Here is a 14,064-nt window from a genome sequence, read left to right as displayed (position 1 = left end):
GGAGTGGGGGTGGAGCTCGCCCAGGGCAGGAGAGGAAGGAACAGGAGGGCAGAGCTTGTGGGGTTGGGGGTATTGCCTGGGGGGCCGGGAGGGCGGAGCTCGCCAGGGGGAGGGGCCGGGAGGGCGGAGCTCGCCAGGGGGAGGGGCCGGGAGGGTGGTGCTCTGGGGAGTGGGGGTGGAGCTCGCCCAGGGCAGGAGAGGAAGGAACAGGAGGGCAGAGCTTGTGGGGTTGGGGGTATTGCCTGGGGGGCCGGGAGGGCGGAGCTCGCCAGGGGGAGGGGCCGGGAGGGCGGAGCTCTGGGGAGTGGGGGTGGAGCTCGCCCAGGGCAGGAGAGGAAGGAGCAGGAGGGCAGAGCTTGTGGGGTTGGGGGTATTGCCTGGGGGGCCGGGAGGCGGAGCCTCCTGGGGCAACCAGTCCCTGATGTTCACAGGGAGCAGGGGCTGGTTGTTAGAGGCAGGAGCTGGGAGCCAGGACTCCTGGGTTCCATCCCCAGCTCTGGGAGGGGGCAGGACAGGTCAGCGGCAGCTGCTGGGGTGTGGGGGGCGCTGGGAGGGAAGGGGTTAACTCCGCCTTGCCCGCACCTGGACGATGATCTCCAGTGTGTCCAGCACCACCAGGTTGGCCTCGGTCGCCAGGTTCCCCTCCACCAGCACCTCCTGCTCCACCTCCTCCCGGCTCCTGGGGGAGAGCGGGGCATCAGCATCCACCCTCCCAGCCCAGTGCCCCCCACCCCTCCATCCCCCAGCCTGGCACTCCCCAGGGCCAGCCCCCCGCAGTGCCACGGGCTCCTTGGCGTCACTCCCATCCTGGTCCCTGCCCGGTGCCCCCACCCACCCCATGGCCCCCCAGGGCCCAACACAGTGCTCCCCAGCATCCACCCCCCACCCAGACACTGCCCCAGCACCCCTAGCATGGAGCCCCCCCCGGACCAGCCCCCCACAGTGCCCCGGGCTCCCTGGCATCGCTCCCATCCTGGGCCCTGCCCAGCACTCCCCAGCCCGGTGCCCCCAGCACCCCCCTCCCATCCCAGCCCAGTGCCCCCAGTGTCTCCCGGCGCCCCCCACCCCAGGGCCCCAGGTGTGGCAGCACACGCACTTGTCCACCTTGTCGGAGTTCGGGCGCCAGTGGGCGAGGTTCTTCCTCCAGCGAACGCTCTCCTGGCCCCCCAGGGGGCTGCGCTCTGCGGGAAGGCGGGGGGTGTGTGTGTCAGGAGCTGCATGGCAGGGGCTGGGGGAGCCGCAGGCTGGGGTGGGTAGAGGCAGGCGTGGCACAGCAGGGGCTGGGGGAGTCTGGCAGGTGCAGTGGGCAGGGTCGGCCAGGGCCAGAAGCAGGGCTGGCGGGGCAGGGCCAGGGCCGACAAGGGGGTGTAACGTTACTGACGTGAACTGGGACCGTATAGATCATTGTTGCAACCAAGGTCCTGTAGTTGCACCAAATCTTGTACAAAGGGGGTCCAGGACGGGGTCTATGGAGAGGTTGCGAGTTGCTGGTTATGACGATGGGGTGTGTGAGAGTGTGTGTGTGTGTGTGTGTGTGTGTGTGAGACGTTATGACTGTTATGTGTTATGATTCTAAGCAGCCTCAGTGAAGTATTTGGCCAGCTTCTTGAGAAGGGACTATTCTCCGAAAGTGCCCAATCCAGAAACACTTCGCTGACAATGGACTTTGGGAGACGCCAATCCACATCTGAGCTTTCCTGGGAACTCAAACTAACAGGTAAAGAACAGCAAACTGAGGCATGCATGGACATGTGACTTGCCCATGTGACTCCAGACTCCATCTTGCTGCTGTGATTTCCATAGTGGGAATGGAGGGGGGTCCTCCCACGGGCAGAGAATATAACAGGCCCTGAAAACCCCTCCCACCTGGTCGTCTGTCCTGCTGCTCACCTCTGGAGGGACCTTGCTACACACGGAAGCTCTGAACCCGGGACCGAAGGTCCCCTCCCAGCTGGGGACGTTCTCCAGAGACTTGATTTGAACCTGCCGCTTATTCCATCCCTGCTACAAGCCTGACCCGAGAACTTGGCCGTTACTGGATGGGACTGATTCCATTTCACCCGTGCTGGCTCTCACCGACCTCGGTTTCCTTTGATCAATAAACCTTTAGCTTTTAGATGCTAAAGGATGGGCAACAGTGTGATTTGTGGGTAAGAGCTGACTCGTCTCGGGGTCTGGGGCTTGGTCCGTTGGGATCGGGAGAACCGTCTTTCTTTTACTGGCGAATTGGTTTTCATAACTGTGCGTCCCCACAGCGAGCGGCGCTGGTGGGGATCCTGGGAAACGGGCGCGTCTGAGGGCATTGCCGGCCTGACTTGTGGTTAGCCGGTGGGGTGAGACCCCCAAATCCTCGCTGGCTGGCGGGTTTGGTTTGCCTTAGTTTGCAAAAGCCCTGCCCTGCTCTCAGCAATGTGTCCTGACTTGATACGCTCAGAAGTCCCACCAAAGCCAGCACTGTTACCGGGGGCGGGGCAGGGCGGGACAGAGCCAGTGGGGGGGGGGGGAGTGGCCGGGGGGCAGGGCTGGGGGGGCAGGGGCAGGGCCAGTAGCGGGGGGGCAGGGCCAGGAGGGGCAGGGCCATGGCTCAGCCCTGTGGCGCTGCTCCCCCCCGCCCACGAGAAGCTGTCGCTGCGGCTCTTGTGACCGGGGGGGGGGGGGCGGGTCAGGCCACTGTCCCCCTCCCCCTGCCCCGGCTCACCCCTGCTGCGCCGCACCATCTCCTGGCGCGCCCCGACGGTGCCCAGGATGGCCTCCTCCAGCCGCGCCTTCATGTCCAGCGACTTCTTAAAGGCCAGGCTGCTGATGCGCTCGAAGGCCTTCCTGCCCTGCGGGAGTGGGGGGGTGAGAACAGGGCTGGGGTCGGGGGCGGCCGCAGGGAGCCGGATTAAGCACTGGGGGGGCTGATGGAAGGTTCCCCAGGGAATCAGACCCAGCCCCCCAGCATGGGCCCCTGCGACTCCAAGCGGGTCTGGAAAGGGGAGGGGCCCCCGTGACTCCAAGTGGGGCTGGGCAGGGGAGGGGCCCCCCGGCAGCCTGGACAGAGGCTGGAGATGAGGGGCCCCTGGCCAGGGCACACAGCCTGCAGGGGGCGCTGCACCCTACATGGAGCCCCAGGGGGCCCGGATGCTCAGGGCTGTGTCTGGGGACTGCCCTGCCCCACCGGGTTCCCCCCACAGATCTGACCCCCGGCCTGCTGGATCCCTGCCCCCAGATCCGCCCAGCCCGCTGGGTTCCCCCCCAGATCTGCCCCCCCGACCTCTGGATCCCTGCCTCCAGATCTGCCCGGCCCTCTGGGTTTCCCCCCAGATCTGCCCCCCTGACCTCTGGATCCCTGCCCCCAGATCCCCCTGACCCACTGGGTTCCCCCCAGATCCGCCCCCGCCCACTGGATCCCTGCCCCCAGATCCCCCTGACCCACTGGGTTCCCCCATAGATCCGCCTCTGGCCCGCTGGATCCCTGCCCCCAGATCCCCCCAAGTCCCCCCCACCTTGTACTCGAAGCAGGCCACGCAGAGGTAGAGCAGGTCGAGGAGGCGGCCGAGGTGCAGGGGGGACAGCTCCGCAAACCAGCCTTGCAGCGCCCCCGCGTCCCCGTTCTTCAGCACCCACAGCAGGCAGGCCAGCAGGGTGCGGCTCGCCTCGGCCGACAGAGTGCCACCCGGGCGGGGGGGCTGCGGGGAGAGACGGGGTCAGCGGCCATCCTCGCCCGGCTGGTGGGGAGCTCCAGGACCGTACCCCATGGGGTGCCCTCCAGCAGCTGCCCCCCATTCCCAGCCCCTGGTTTCACTCTCACAGCTGGGGCCCAGGATCGATCCTGGGGGCGGGGGGCGGGGGGCGGGCCCCACCCCGCCCATGCCCAGCTGCTCACTAGGGACAGCCCTGCAAGGCCTAACGAGCCCGCAGATGCCACCCACCCCCAGGGGGCGCTGTGCTCAAAGGAGAGCCACTCCTGGCTCTGGGTGGGGGTCTAGTTGTTAGAGGGCGGGGGCTGGGAGCCAGGACGCCTGGGTTCTCTCCCCAGCTCTGGGAGGGAGGGGTCCCTGGAAAGAGAGCTCTCCATCTCCAGAGATCGGGGTTGCTCTGATGTCCCGGGGGGCCTCTAGGCTCCCCTCCTACCCCTGCACCCCGACAGGTACTCACGGCTGCTGGCAGCAGGAAGGGGCTGGCCCGGTGGGCGTGGGGCAGTGGGGAGCCGGCAATGGCCATGGCCACTGACTGGCTGATGCTGCCGCTGTCGCTGTCTCCTTCATCCCCTGGCACAGTGACCAGGCGCCCACGTGGACTGTGGTTCTCTGGGGGGAGAGAGCGCAGGGCTGGGGGGTGTCGGGGCACTAGGCAGCCTGTGGGGGTCCCCGGACAGAGAAAAGGGAACAGAGCCAGGAGCTGGAGTGGCTAGAGCTCAGACTCCTGGGTTCTCTCCCCAGCTCTGGGAAGGGGACGGGGTCTAGTGGGTTAGAGCAGGGGGGCTGGGAGCCAGGACTCCTAGGTTCTCTCTCCGGCTCAGGGAAGGGAGTGGAGGCTGGTGGGTTAGAGCAGGGGGGGCTGGGAGCCAGGACTCCTGGGTTCTCTCCCCGGCTCTGGGAGGGGAGTGGAGGCTGGTGGGTTAGAGCCAGGGGCTGGGAGCCAGGACTCCTGGGTTCTCTCCCAGGCTCCGGGAGGGGAGCGGGGTCTAGTGGTTAGAGCCAGGGGCTGGCTGGGCGTTGCCGTGTACTCTCGGGGGGGGCTGCCCGGCAGGTCCGAGCCCTCCCCGCTCACCGGTGAAGTCGTAGAGCTGCGGCAGGGCGTCCAGGGCGATGCTGAGGAGCGGCAGGTACAGCCGGGCCACGTGGGCGCGGGCGGGGGGGGCGGCGTAGCGGGCGTCGGCGTCGTGGCTGCACAGCAGACTGTGCAGGGCACTGATGGCCTTCTTGTGCAGGAAGAAGATGCTGCGGGGAGGTGGGGGTGGGAAGGAGGGGCTGCGTGAGACGGAGCCTGGGAATGAGACTTCCCCGCTCTACCCACTGCACCCAACTCCCCTCCCCGAGCTGGGATAGAACCCAAGCGTCCGGGCTCCCAGCCCCATCCCGCTCTACCCACTGCATCGCACTCCCCTCCCAGAGCTGGGGCAAGAACCCAGGAGTCCGGGCTCCCAGCCCCCCTGCTCTAACCACTGTACCCAACTCCCTTCCCTGACCTGGGATAGAACCCAGGAGTCCTGGGCCCATCCACCCGCGGGAAGCTCTCGCGAGCTCTGGGCTGGATCGCAGGGGGGACCCGGGCCTCCCCGGGAGAGCGGCCGGGGGACCCCGCTCACCCTTCGGCGTCCGGCTCCAGGACGAGCGCCAGCTCCGTCAACACCAGCCCCGCCAGGAAATGCTGCCGGCGGTAGGGTCCCGACAGCTCGAACATGCTGGCCACCCGCGGGTCCTGCGCCGGGCTAGAGAAGGCCGAGCCCTGCGGGAGCGAGTGGGCATGAGCCAGGAGCATAGGGGTTGGGGGGAGAAGGTGGCACAAGGGCGGGGGCGGGGAAAGCCATGGGAACAGGAACCGCCTGGCCAGCCACTGCCCCATGCCTGGGTCGCCGCCCACCAGCTGGGGGCTCCCCCCCGTGGTCCCCTCCACGGTGCCGCCCACCAGCCGGGGGCTCCCTCCGGCTGTGATGGCCGGGCCGGGGGTGCCAGAGCTCGGTGTGGGACCTCCCCAGACTAGCACCCCCAGGCAGAGACGGAGCCCCCGGGCCCAGGGGGGATTTTGCTCGGCTCCGGGGGGCGCCCGGGGGCTTGGGCCTGGCCGCGGGCCGTACCTGGGAGGTGGCGGAGGACACGGAGGGCGAGGGCGAGGCGGGCGGCGAGAGGCGGTGCCAGGGCAGGTTCAGGCTGACGTAGTGCTCGTGGCTGCAGACGACGCGCAGGAAATCCAGGCGCAGCGCCACCAGGGCGGGGGGGTTCTGGGCGCTCGGCAGCCGGTTACCGATCTGGGGGGGACGCAGCCTGTGACGGCGGGGACGGGGTCCCGGGGACAGCCCAGCAGCTGACAGCTCCCCAGGTAATCCCCCCGGCCCAGCTGCCCCCTCCCGATGGCCCCTTTTCCCACCTGCCCGCTCCCGCCGGCCCAGCTGCCCCCCCTACCTCCCCCTTTCTCGCCTGCCCCCCCAGCTCAGTTGTTCCCCCCGACCGCCCCCTTTCCAGCCTGCTTCCCCCCCTGACCGCCCCCTTTCCCGCCTGCCCCCCCAGCTCAGTTGTTCCCCCCGACCGCCCCCTTTCCCGCCTGCCCGTCTGCTCAACCATCCCCCCCACCCACTCTAGCCCCCCGTGCCCACCCCCTCCCCAGCTCTGGGAGTTCGCTGGCTGATCTCCCGTAGCCCGGTGGCACAGCCCCCCACCCCACCCCGGTTCTGAGGCCGCAGCTCAAAGTGGAGAACCGACCACCCTAGGGGGGTTTCAAAGCCCTGGCCAGGACGTCCCGTGGGAAGCCTGCCCCAGCCAACCTGCTTGTAGTAGGCGCGGATGAGGCCGAAGACGAAGCCGCGGTCCATCAGGGAGAGCAGGTCGTTGAGGAAGAAGGCCAGGCTGCTGTTGAGGCGCTCCACCAGCTCCACGTCCTGCCGAGACAAGGCCGGGGGGCGGTGTTTATGCCCCCCAGGGACGCGGGGCTCCAAGCAATCCAGGAGCAATGGTGTGACGAAGCGGGACTGTTCTTAATGTTTCCTCTGAATAGTGTGGGGGTGCCTCAGTTTCCCCTATACAGTCCTTGAGTGTCTGGGTGGTGGGGTAAGGGTGTATGGTCGTTGCAGAGCCCTAGAGGGCAGGGGTGTGCAGGGGTCTGGACACAGAGAAGGGCCGACACCCTGTTTCCTGGCCACTGATGGCCTGGCCCTTCCCCCCTACAAGGTGAGAGCTAAAGGGTTGGAGAACAAAGGAATCAGGTGACCTCCTGGCCCGGGAAAGGGTCAAAGGAGGGGCTGGAGGGAGTTTCAGTTTGGGGCTAGCTGGGACATGGAGTGAAGGGCAGACGTGGTTGTCTGGCTCACTGCCCCCCAAAATGGACCCAGCTGAGGGGTCCTGTTCTCTGCACCTACAAGCTCTGTGTTAGACCATGTTCCTGTCGTCTAATAAACCTTCTGTTTTACTGGCTGGCTGAGAGTCACGTCTGACTGCGGAGTTGGGGGGGCAGGACCCTCTGGCTTCCCCAGGACTCACTGTGGGAAGCGCAAGGAGGGGCAGAGGAGGCTGAAGGCTCCGAGGTCAGACCCAGGAAGGGGGAAGCCGGGGGAGCTGTGTGTCCTGCAGACAGGCTGCTCCCAGAGAGGAGACTTCCCCAGAGTCTGGCCTGGCTTCATGGGGAGCCGTTCCAGAGCATCGCCCAGGGACCCCGTGACAGCCCCCCAGGGACACGGGACTCCAAGCAGTCCAGGAACAATGGGTGGGGCAAGAGAGGAGGTCAGGCTGGGTGCCAGCAAGGGCAGGCAGAGGGAGGGGCAGACACGAGGAGCGGATGGATAACAGGGGGGCTGGCCGGCAGGGGTTAGGGGATGGATGGACAATGTGGGGCCGGACAGGCTGGGGATGGAGGGAGGGACACACGGGTGGGTTACGGGGGGCTGGCTGGATACCTAGATGGACAGATGAGCAGGGGATAGATGACAATGGGGGGACAGCTTAACGGGAAGGGGGGCAGGGGGGTTGGGAAGCAGGTCAGGTGTCGGGGGGCGGGTGGGGGCACCGACCTTCTGGTAGCGGGTGGCGATCTCGATGCTGACGGCGCCCACCAGGGCGGCGATGTCGTCCACGAAGCGGCTGGGGAAGCGCACCCGGCGCGGGGCCTCCAGCTTCTCGGCCTGGTGCAGATGCAGGGCCATGCTCTTCCCCTGCGGGCGAGAGCCGCCAGCGCTGGGCACGGGCGGGGGGCAGGCAGGAGCCACCGGGGGGAGGGGGAGCTGCAGGGGGGGCAGGAGCCGTGGGGACCAAGGAACCCCCTGCCAGGGGACGGCAGCCACCTGCTGCCAGAACCGCAGCCTGGAGCCTCCCTCCCCAGCAGGAGGCGCCGGCCCCTTCCCCGCCCCATGTCCCCAGGGACGGTGCTGGGGGGCTGCCAGGCCAAGGCCGATGCACGGCGGGGGGATGGACATGAGGCTAATGCTGGGGGAGCCCGCACACTAGGGGGGCTGCCAGGGCCAAGGGGGCTGAGGGAGGGGCCCCTCCCGGGCACTCACCAGCAGCCGGAAGAAGAACCAGGCCTGGCGTATCACGGCCTCGCGCACGGCGCTGGTGCTCACCACCCATTGCAGGGCCAGCTCCTCGTGCAGCAGCTGGGCAGAGACGGACGGGTGGTTAACGGGGACGGGGGCATGGCCGGCAGCACCAAGCGGGTAACACCGGGGGAGGGGGGGGGGGTCTCCTCCCGGGCTGGGGCATCAAGCGTCTTCCCCCTCCCCCACTGCTCCGAGGCCTGGCCCCAGCAGGAATTTACACTGATTTACACCGGCCCCCATCACCCTTCCTGCTCCCCAGTCCACACAACCGCGCCCCCGCCCCACCGTGGCCAGGCCAGGTTCTGACCCCTCGGCACAGGTGGGGAACCGAGGCGCAGGGCGACTCAGCTACGTGGGTCCAGCCCCGCTGGCATGCGCCAGGCCTGGCTCGGGCAGTTCTCCTGGCCTGGGAACGGTACCCCGCTCCCCACCGACGCCTGCCTGGGCGGGCCGAGCGGAGGAAACGCTCCGGAGAGGCGCCCAGGGCAGGGACAGACCCTGGGTTCGTCTGGCCCCAGCACGGCCCTGCCGGAATTCCTTATGGCCCACGGCCGGTCTGCAGCATGTTTCCCCCCGAAACACACTGGGCCCCTCCGTTAGCTCACGGCTACCACTGGGCGCCGGGCCTGCCCTTGGCTAGCGGGACCTGCCCGGTGGCTGCACCTCCCCGCCGGCCCGAGGCTGCGAACCTGGAGGGGAAAGCGGCCCAGCCGGGCGCTCCCTGGGCACGCCGGCGAGGAAGCCGGCGAGGGGCTGAGGTGGAAGGCGGCTCACGCAGACATGGCAGAGGAGGGGTGGATGGTGATGGGGCGCAGGGCAGAAGATGGATGGAGAGTAACAGAGACAGGAGATTTTAGCTGGGGGGTGATAGATGGAACCTGTCTGAAAGGAGACGTCTCCCCCCGACCTGGATTCTCTCTCTGTCCGGCCGGGGTACCCGGAGCACGGAACGATTTTGGAGCGAGGGGATTCTGAATAATGCGTCGGGCGTGGGCGGAATCACAGCCCAGGACCGATTCAACGCTCTAACGACACACCGGGACTCTCCAGGGCAGGGCTCCAAGCACTTTCCTGGGGTTCGTTAACTCGGCTTCCTGTCACCCCAGTGAGGCTAAGCGTTATCAGTGGGGAAACTGAGGCACAGAAAAGGGACGTGACCTACCCCAGGCCACACAGGACGTCAGTGGCAAGGCTGGGGGCAGAGGACCGGACTCCCAGTGCTCCAGCTTTAGCCATTACATCACTTCCCGCTCCTAGAGCCAGGGATGGAACCCAGGAGTCCTGGCTCCCAGCCCCCCCACTCTCACCACTAGCTCCCACTCCCCTCCCAGCGCGGGGGACAGAACCCAGGAGTCCGGGCTCCCAGCCTTGGGCTTTGATCATGAGACACCCCCCCCACCCCGGGTCTCCTCTGTCCCATGGGTGGATGCGGGGGGTGGGTGGGGTGAGCCTGAGGATCAGCTGTAGTGAGCAAGAACCATCCCCCCACCTCCCGATTTTTGCTAGGCCGCCCTCCCGCCCCCTCTACCTTCTTGGCGGTCGGCCTGGTGGGGGCGGCAGGCGCGGAGGGGCGCTCCAGGAAGGAGGAGAGGCGGTTAGAGCTTCGCTCGCAGGCCTGCGGGGTGCGGGGGGCCGCGACGATGGAGGAGAGGAGTTAATGGAACAAGAGGATGGAGCAGAGGAGAGATGTGATGGACGAGCCCCCCCCCCACCCCGTGCCCCATGCGGGGTCTGCTCCGGCTCTACCCGCCCACCCCGGGCGGAGGTGCCGAGCGACAGCGAAGTGGTGCCGCAGGCCTCGCTCCCCACCAGCAGGGGTCAGCGCTGGGCGGGCCGGGGGCCCGGTGGGGGCCCGGCGCGGCTGGCAAGTGAAGCGGAGAAGGGGAAGGGGCACCTGTTTGAGGTCGGCGCTGGAGCTGGGCGGGTTCCGGCGGAGCACGGCCTTGGGCCCGCCGGGGGCGTAGGCCGAGTTCACCCAGGAGTGCGAGCGGTCGATCCCCTGCACCGCGGCCGCCGGGAGAGAAGAGAGCAGCGAGAGCCGTCACCAGGGGGAGGGCGGATTCAGAGCCAAGAGCAGGACCCCCGCCCACCCCCACCCCACGGCGGGATTGCAGACGGGAACCGGGAGGAAAGGCCCCCCCCAGAGCGACCCACCACCGGAGCAGCCCCAGCCCGAAAGCACCAAGCGGGGGAGGTGGCAGGGGACGGGGGAGCCGTGCCCCGACCGGCGGCTTGCACGGACTGCGGGGAAGGGCCGACCCGGGGGCCAATTCCACCCCGGAGGGTGCAGAGCGCCCCGGGGAGCGGCAGAGCCGGGAAGGGGGTCGGGGGTGCGGGCCCCGGGCGCCCCTCCCCAGGGCGCAGCCAGCGCCGGCCTTACTTTGCTGCCCAGGATCTTCTGCACCTCGTCGTCGGGGGAGCCGGGCGCGGTGGCCAGGTCGGGGTTGCTGTTGCTGATGCTCTTGGAGCGCGACAGGTTGAGGCTGGCGGGGCGGCCGGAGGCGCGGGACAGGGTGGCGCACTGGACGGCAGCCCCATGGGGCGGCGTCCCGGCCTCTGGAACAAACACACCCGGGGGGGGTCAAGGGGGTGTGGAGGCATTTTAACCCCCCTTGGAGAACCCAGGAGTCCTGGCTCCCAGCCCCCTGCTCTAACCACCACACCCCACTCCCCTCCCAGGGCTGGGGAGAGAACCCAGGAGTCCTGCATCTCAGCCCAGTTCCCCTCCCCGACTCTGCCCCCATTCCCAAGGATCCCCTCCCGGGATCAGACCCCCTCCCCACCCCCCTGGGAGCAGCCCTCCCCTCCCCACTGGACTCCTCCCACCCACCCCTCCCCAGAAGCAGCCCCTGCCTCCCCCACACCCCTGAGAACTGGTCCCCAGCAGCCGCCCCGCCCCCCCAGAACTCACAGCCCCATGGATGTTAAGGGGCCAGCTTCCCAGAGCTCCCCCAGCCGACGAGCCCCCGGGGGCTCTGCCTCCCCCCCAGCTCACCTCTCCCCGGGGCCGGCGGCTCGGCGGGCAGGCGGAAGGCGAAGTGGATGTAGGCGGCCAGCAGCGGATTGTGGCCGTGCTGGCCCTGGCTGGCCTCCAGGCCCTGGTGGATCTGATTCACCATGACGGCCATGGCCTCGAAGGCGGCGCGGCCCAGGTTGACTGAGGGAAGACACGAAGCGGGCGGGGGTGAGCCGGGGCAGGACTGGGCCCCAGGACTCCTGGGTTCCTCTCCCTGGGGCACGGGAGCAGGTCCCCATCAGTCCTGGCCCAGTGGGGGGAGCCCTGCCCTGGCACGCGGGAGTCCTTGGCTCTGCCTCTGGCCGATCACAGGCAAGCCACTGCCCCTCCCGGTGCCTCAGTTTCCCCTTCGGGACAGCAGGGCTAAGGCTCCCCTGGGGCGGGGGCTCCGACATGCGCCCCGGGTCACAACCAGGAAATCGACTGTGTGAAAAGCCCCCCCTGATTGGCGGTCTTCCCTAGCCTAGCACCTAGCCTGGGAAGGGGGAGAGGACCCCAGTGCTGACCTCCCAGGCCTGGAAAGGGGGTGAGTGAGTCCCCAGGAGGAGCAGAGGTGGGGGGGCAGAATTCGATCGGCAGAAAACGACAGACTCCCCCATTCCCTTTTTCTAGACCCTGTTAAGCCTGGAACTCGCTGCTCTGGCCCCCGACACTCAGGGGCCGAGATCCTCGCTGGGCGGGTGGGGGGAAGAGAGGCCAGGTAATCCGGCGATCAGGGGGCGAGGTCCCCGTGGGGGGCGGGGGGCAGCACTAGGTACTCCGATGATTGGGTGCCGAGAACCCCAGGTGGGGGAGGCAGGCACCCCCAATCACAGGGCGAGGTCCCTGCGGGGTGGCGGGGGGGGCGGGCTCCCCCCGATCACAGGGCAAGGTCCCCGCGGGGTGGCCGGGCACTCACCAATCTGGCCCCCGATGACGGGCGGCCGGGCGATGAGCAGCAGCAGCTTGTCCAGGACCTGGTGGCAGTGGGCCAGCAGTGGCCCCAGGCCGGCCCCCCGCAGCCCCGCCACGCTGGCCCGCAGCTCCCCCTCCACGTTGCTCTCGGTCAGCACGGCGTCCCGCAGGCGCACCGGGAAGTTGCTCTCCTCCAGCACGTGGCCCAGCGTGAAGAACTTATCCAGGGCGGGGTCCTGCCGGGGGACAGGGGCAGGTGGCACCGGGGGGGGGGGGCAGCCCCAGCTCCTGGGATCTCCCAGCACTGGCTGGCGCCGATCTGCCCTCTTGCACTAGTGCCCCCCAGTGCAGGGGGGGGACCAACGAGCTGGGAAATGGACCCAGGAGTCCTGGCCCCCAACGCCAGGCTCTAGCTCCCCACGGGGCACCCCAGTGGGTACGTAGTGCGGGCACAGAGGGATCAGACCCATCAGCCACAGGGACGCTGGGTACGTTGGCAGAGGGGGGCTGGGGCTGGAGCCAGGGGGCGCGTGATGGCCAAGAGCTGGGGCGGCGGGTCTGGAGCCAGGGGGCGCAGGCCCCAATCCCAGCCCCAGAGACAGACGGCGCATGAGGACGATGGGCAGGGCCCAGATCCTCAGCCAGGCCCCCGGGGACCCAACGCAGCTGGGCAAAGCGCCCGACGCGCAGTAACTAGACACGGTGCCCTGGAGCCTCGACCCCCATCCCCCCATCCCCTGTACCTCCCCACCCCACTGGGAAGCCTTACAGAGCATCCCCAACCTCCCCCATCCCCCTACCCACCCCACCCCCCGGGGATCCCAGTTCCAGCACCCCCCATTCCCCCTACACTACTTCCCCACCCCCCGCTGGGGAACCACACAGCTCCAGTCCACCAGGATGCCCCCCCTCACCTGCGTGTGCACCGAGGACACGACCAGCAGCTCCACGTGAAACACCCCCTTGTGGTTATCGACCCACTTCATGCCGGGGAGCTGCACCTGCCGGCGGGGAGGGAGAGCCGTGGGCCCCAGCCCCTGACCGCTCGGCCCCACTCCCTCCCCCTGCCCCCCACACCCGCCCCTACCCAGGGCCCGGCGCCTGCACCCACTCCCACCCCATCCCCATGGGCAGAGGGCACGGCAGTGCTCCCTCTTGGGATCTGACCACGCCCACGTGACTCAGTTTCCCTGCCAGCTGCAGGGCAGGTAGTGCCCGAAGGAAGGACACCCCTGCCCGGCCCTGCTTAGCCCCGTCTCAAAGGGGGCTGACTCCCCCACCCCGGCCTTACTGGGCGAGGGTGCTGGGTGTGGGGAGGTCCCAGCAGGGCCCTGCGAGGTCCAGACTGGGTCTGCTGGCCTGGACACGCACCTCCCAGAGCCCAGCCCGAGCCGACCGGCGCCCCCTCGGGCCAGGGGCCGGAACACTGGGTCCAGCCGGCCCAGGGCTGCCACGGAGCCACCGTGCCTACTTACGTCAGGGGTGAGCACGGAGTAGCTGGGGGGGGGCTTCTCCACCGACACGGGCAGGCAGAGGGGCCCCGTCCGCAGACGGCCGTGCTGCAGCAGCGGGATCCACTGGCGGGAGAGAGCGGGGATGAGACCGGCGGACTAGGCCATGGGGTGGGGAGGTTCCTGGGGGACCCAGACACAGGGCGGGGGGTCCGAGCGGCCGGGGAGGTTCCCAGGGGGCAGGGACACAAGGCAGGGGGCCTCAGGGCTAGGGAGGTTCCCAGGGGGCAGGGATTTGGGGGTCTGAGGCCCTGGGGAGGTTCCCGGGGGGCAGGGACGCAGACCTGCAGGGGGACCAGGGGTGGGGGAGGTTCCCGGGGGGCAGGGATTTGGGGGTCCGAGGGCCTGGGGAGGTTCCCAGGGGGCAGGGATTTGGGGGTCCGAGGGCCTGGGGAGGTTCCCGGGGGGCAAGG

The 14,064-nt window shown here is 68.8% G+C and overlaps 1 protein-coding gene and 1 long non-coding RNA gene across 2 annotated transcripts in view; one reads left to right on the top strand and one right to left on the bottom strand.

The window, feature by feature from the left end:
• Nucleotides 1-14,064, bottom strand: part of DOCK6 (dedicator of cytokinesis 6) — a 58,588-nt gene that overhangs the window by 13,566 nt on the left and 30,958 nt on the right. Inside the window, 18 exon segments of the mRNA XM_037887832.2 lie at nt 583-679; nt 1,097-1,181; nt 2,699-2,825; nt 3,489-3,671; nt 4,141-4,292; nt 4,756-4,925; nt 5,294-5,433; nt 5,783-5,953; nt 6,467-6,580; nt 7,706-7,846; nt 8,192-8,287; nt 9,759-9,845; nt 10,125-10,229; nt 10,611-10,786; nt 11,226-11,387; nt 12,145-12,376; nt 13,055-13,141; nt 13,616-13,717. Of these exon segments, the coding sequence (XP_037743760.1) occupies nt 583-679; nt 1,097-1,181; nt 2,699-2,825; nt 3,489-3,671; nt 4,141-4,292; nt 4,756-4,925; nt 5,294-5,433; nt 5,783-5,953; nt 6,467-6,580; nt 7,706-7,846; nt 8,192-8,287; nt 9,759-9,845; nt 10,125-10,229; nt 10,611-10,786; nt 11,226-11,387; nt 12,145-12,376; nt 13,055-13,141; nt 13,616-13,717 (2,427 nt within the window).
• LOC119564797 lies at nt 1,249-2,125 on the top strand. Its single transcript, XR_005223640.2, has 2 exons — nt 1,249-1,717; nt 1,804-2,125. It is a non-coding gene; the product is annotated as an uncharacterized LOC119564797 (long non-coding RNA).

Source organism: Chelonia mydas, chromosome 20, assembly GCF_015237465.2.
Source record: "Chelonia mydas isolate rCheMyd1 chromosome 20, rCheMyd1.pri.v2, whole genome shotgun sequence".
Taxonomy (NCBI): domain Eukaryota; kingdom Metazoa; phylum Chordata; order Testudines; family Cheloniidae; genus Chelonia; species Chelonia mydas.
Note: the sequence above shows the minus strand (reverse complement) of the source record. Positions and strands in the feature narration are given on the sequence as shown.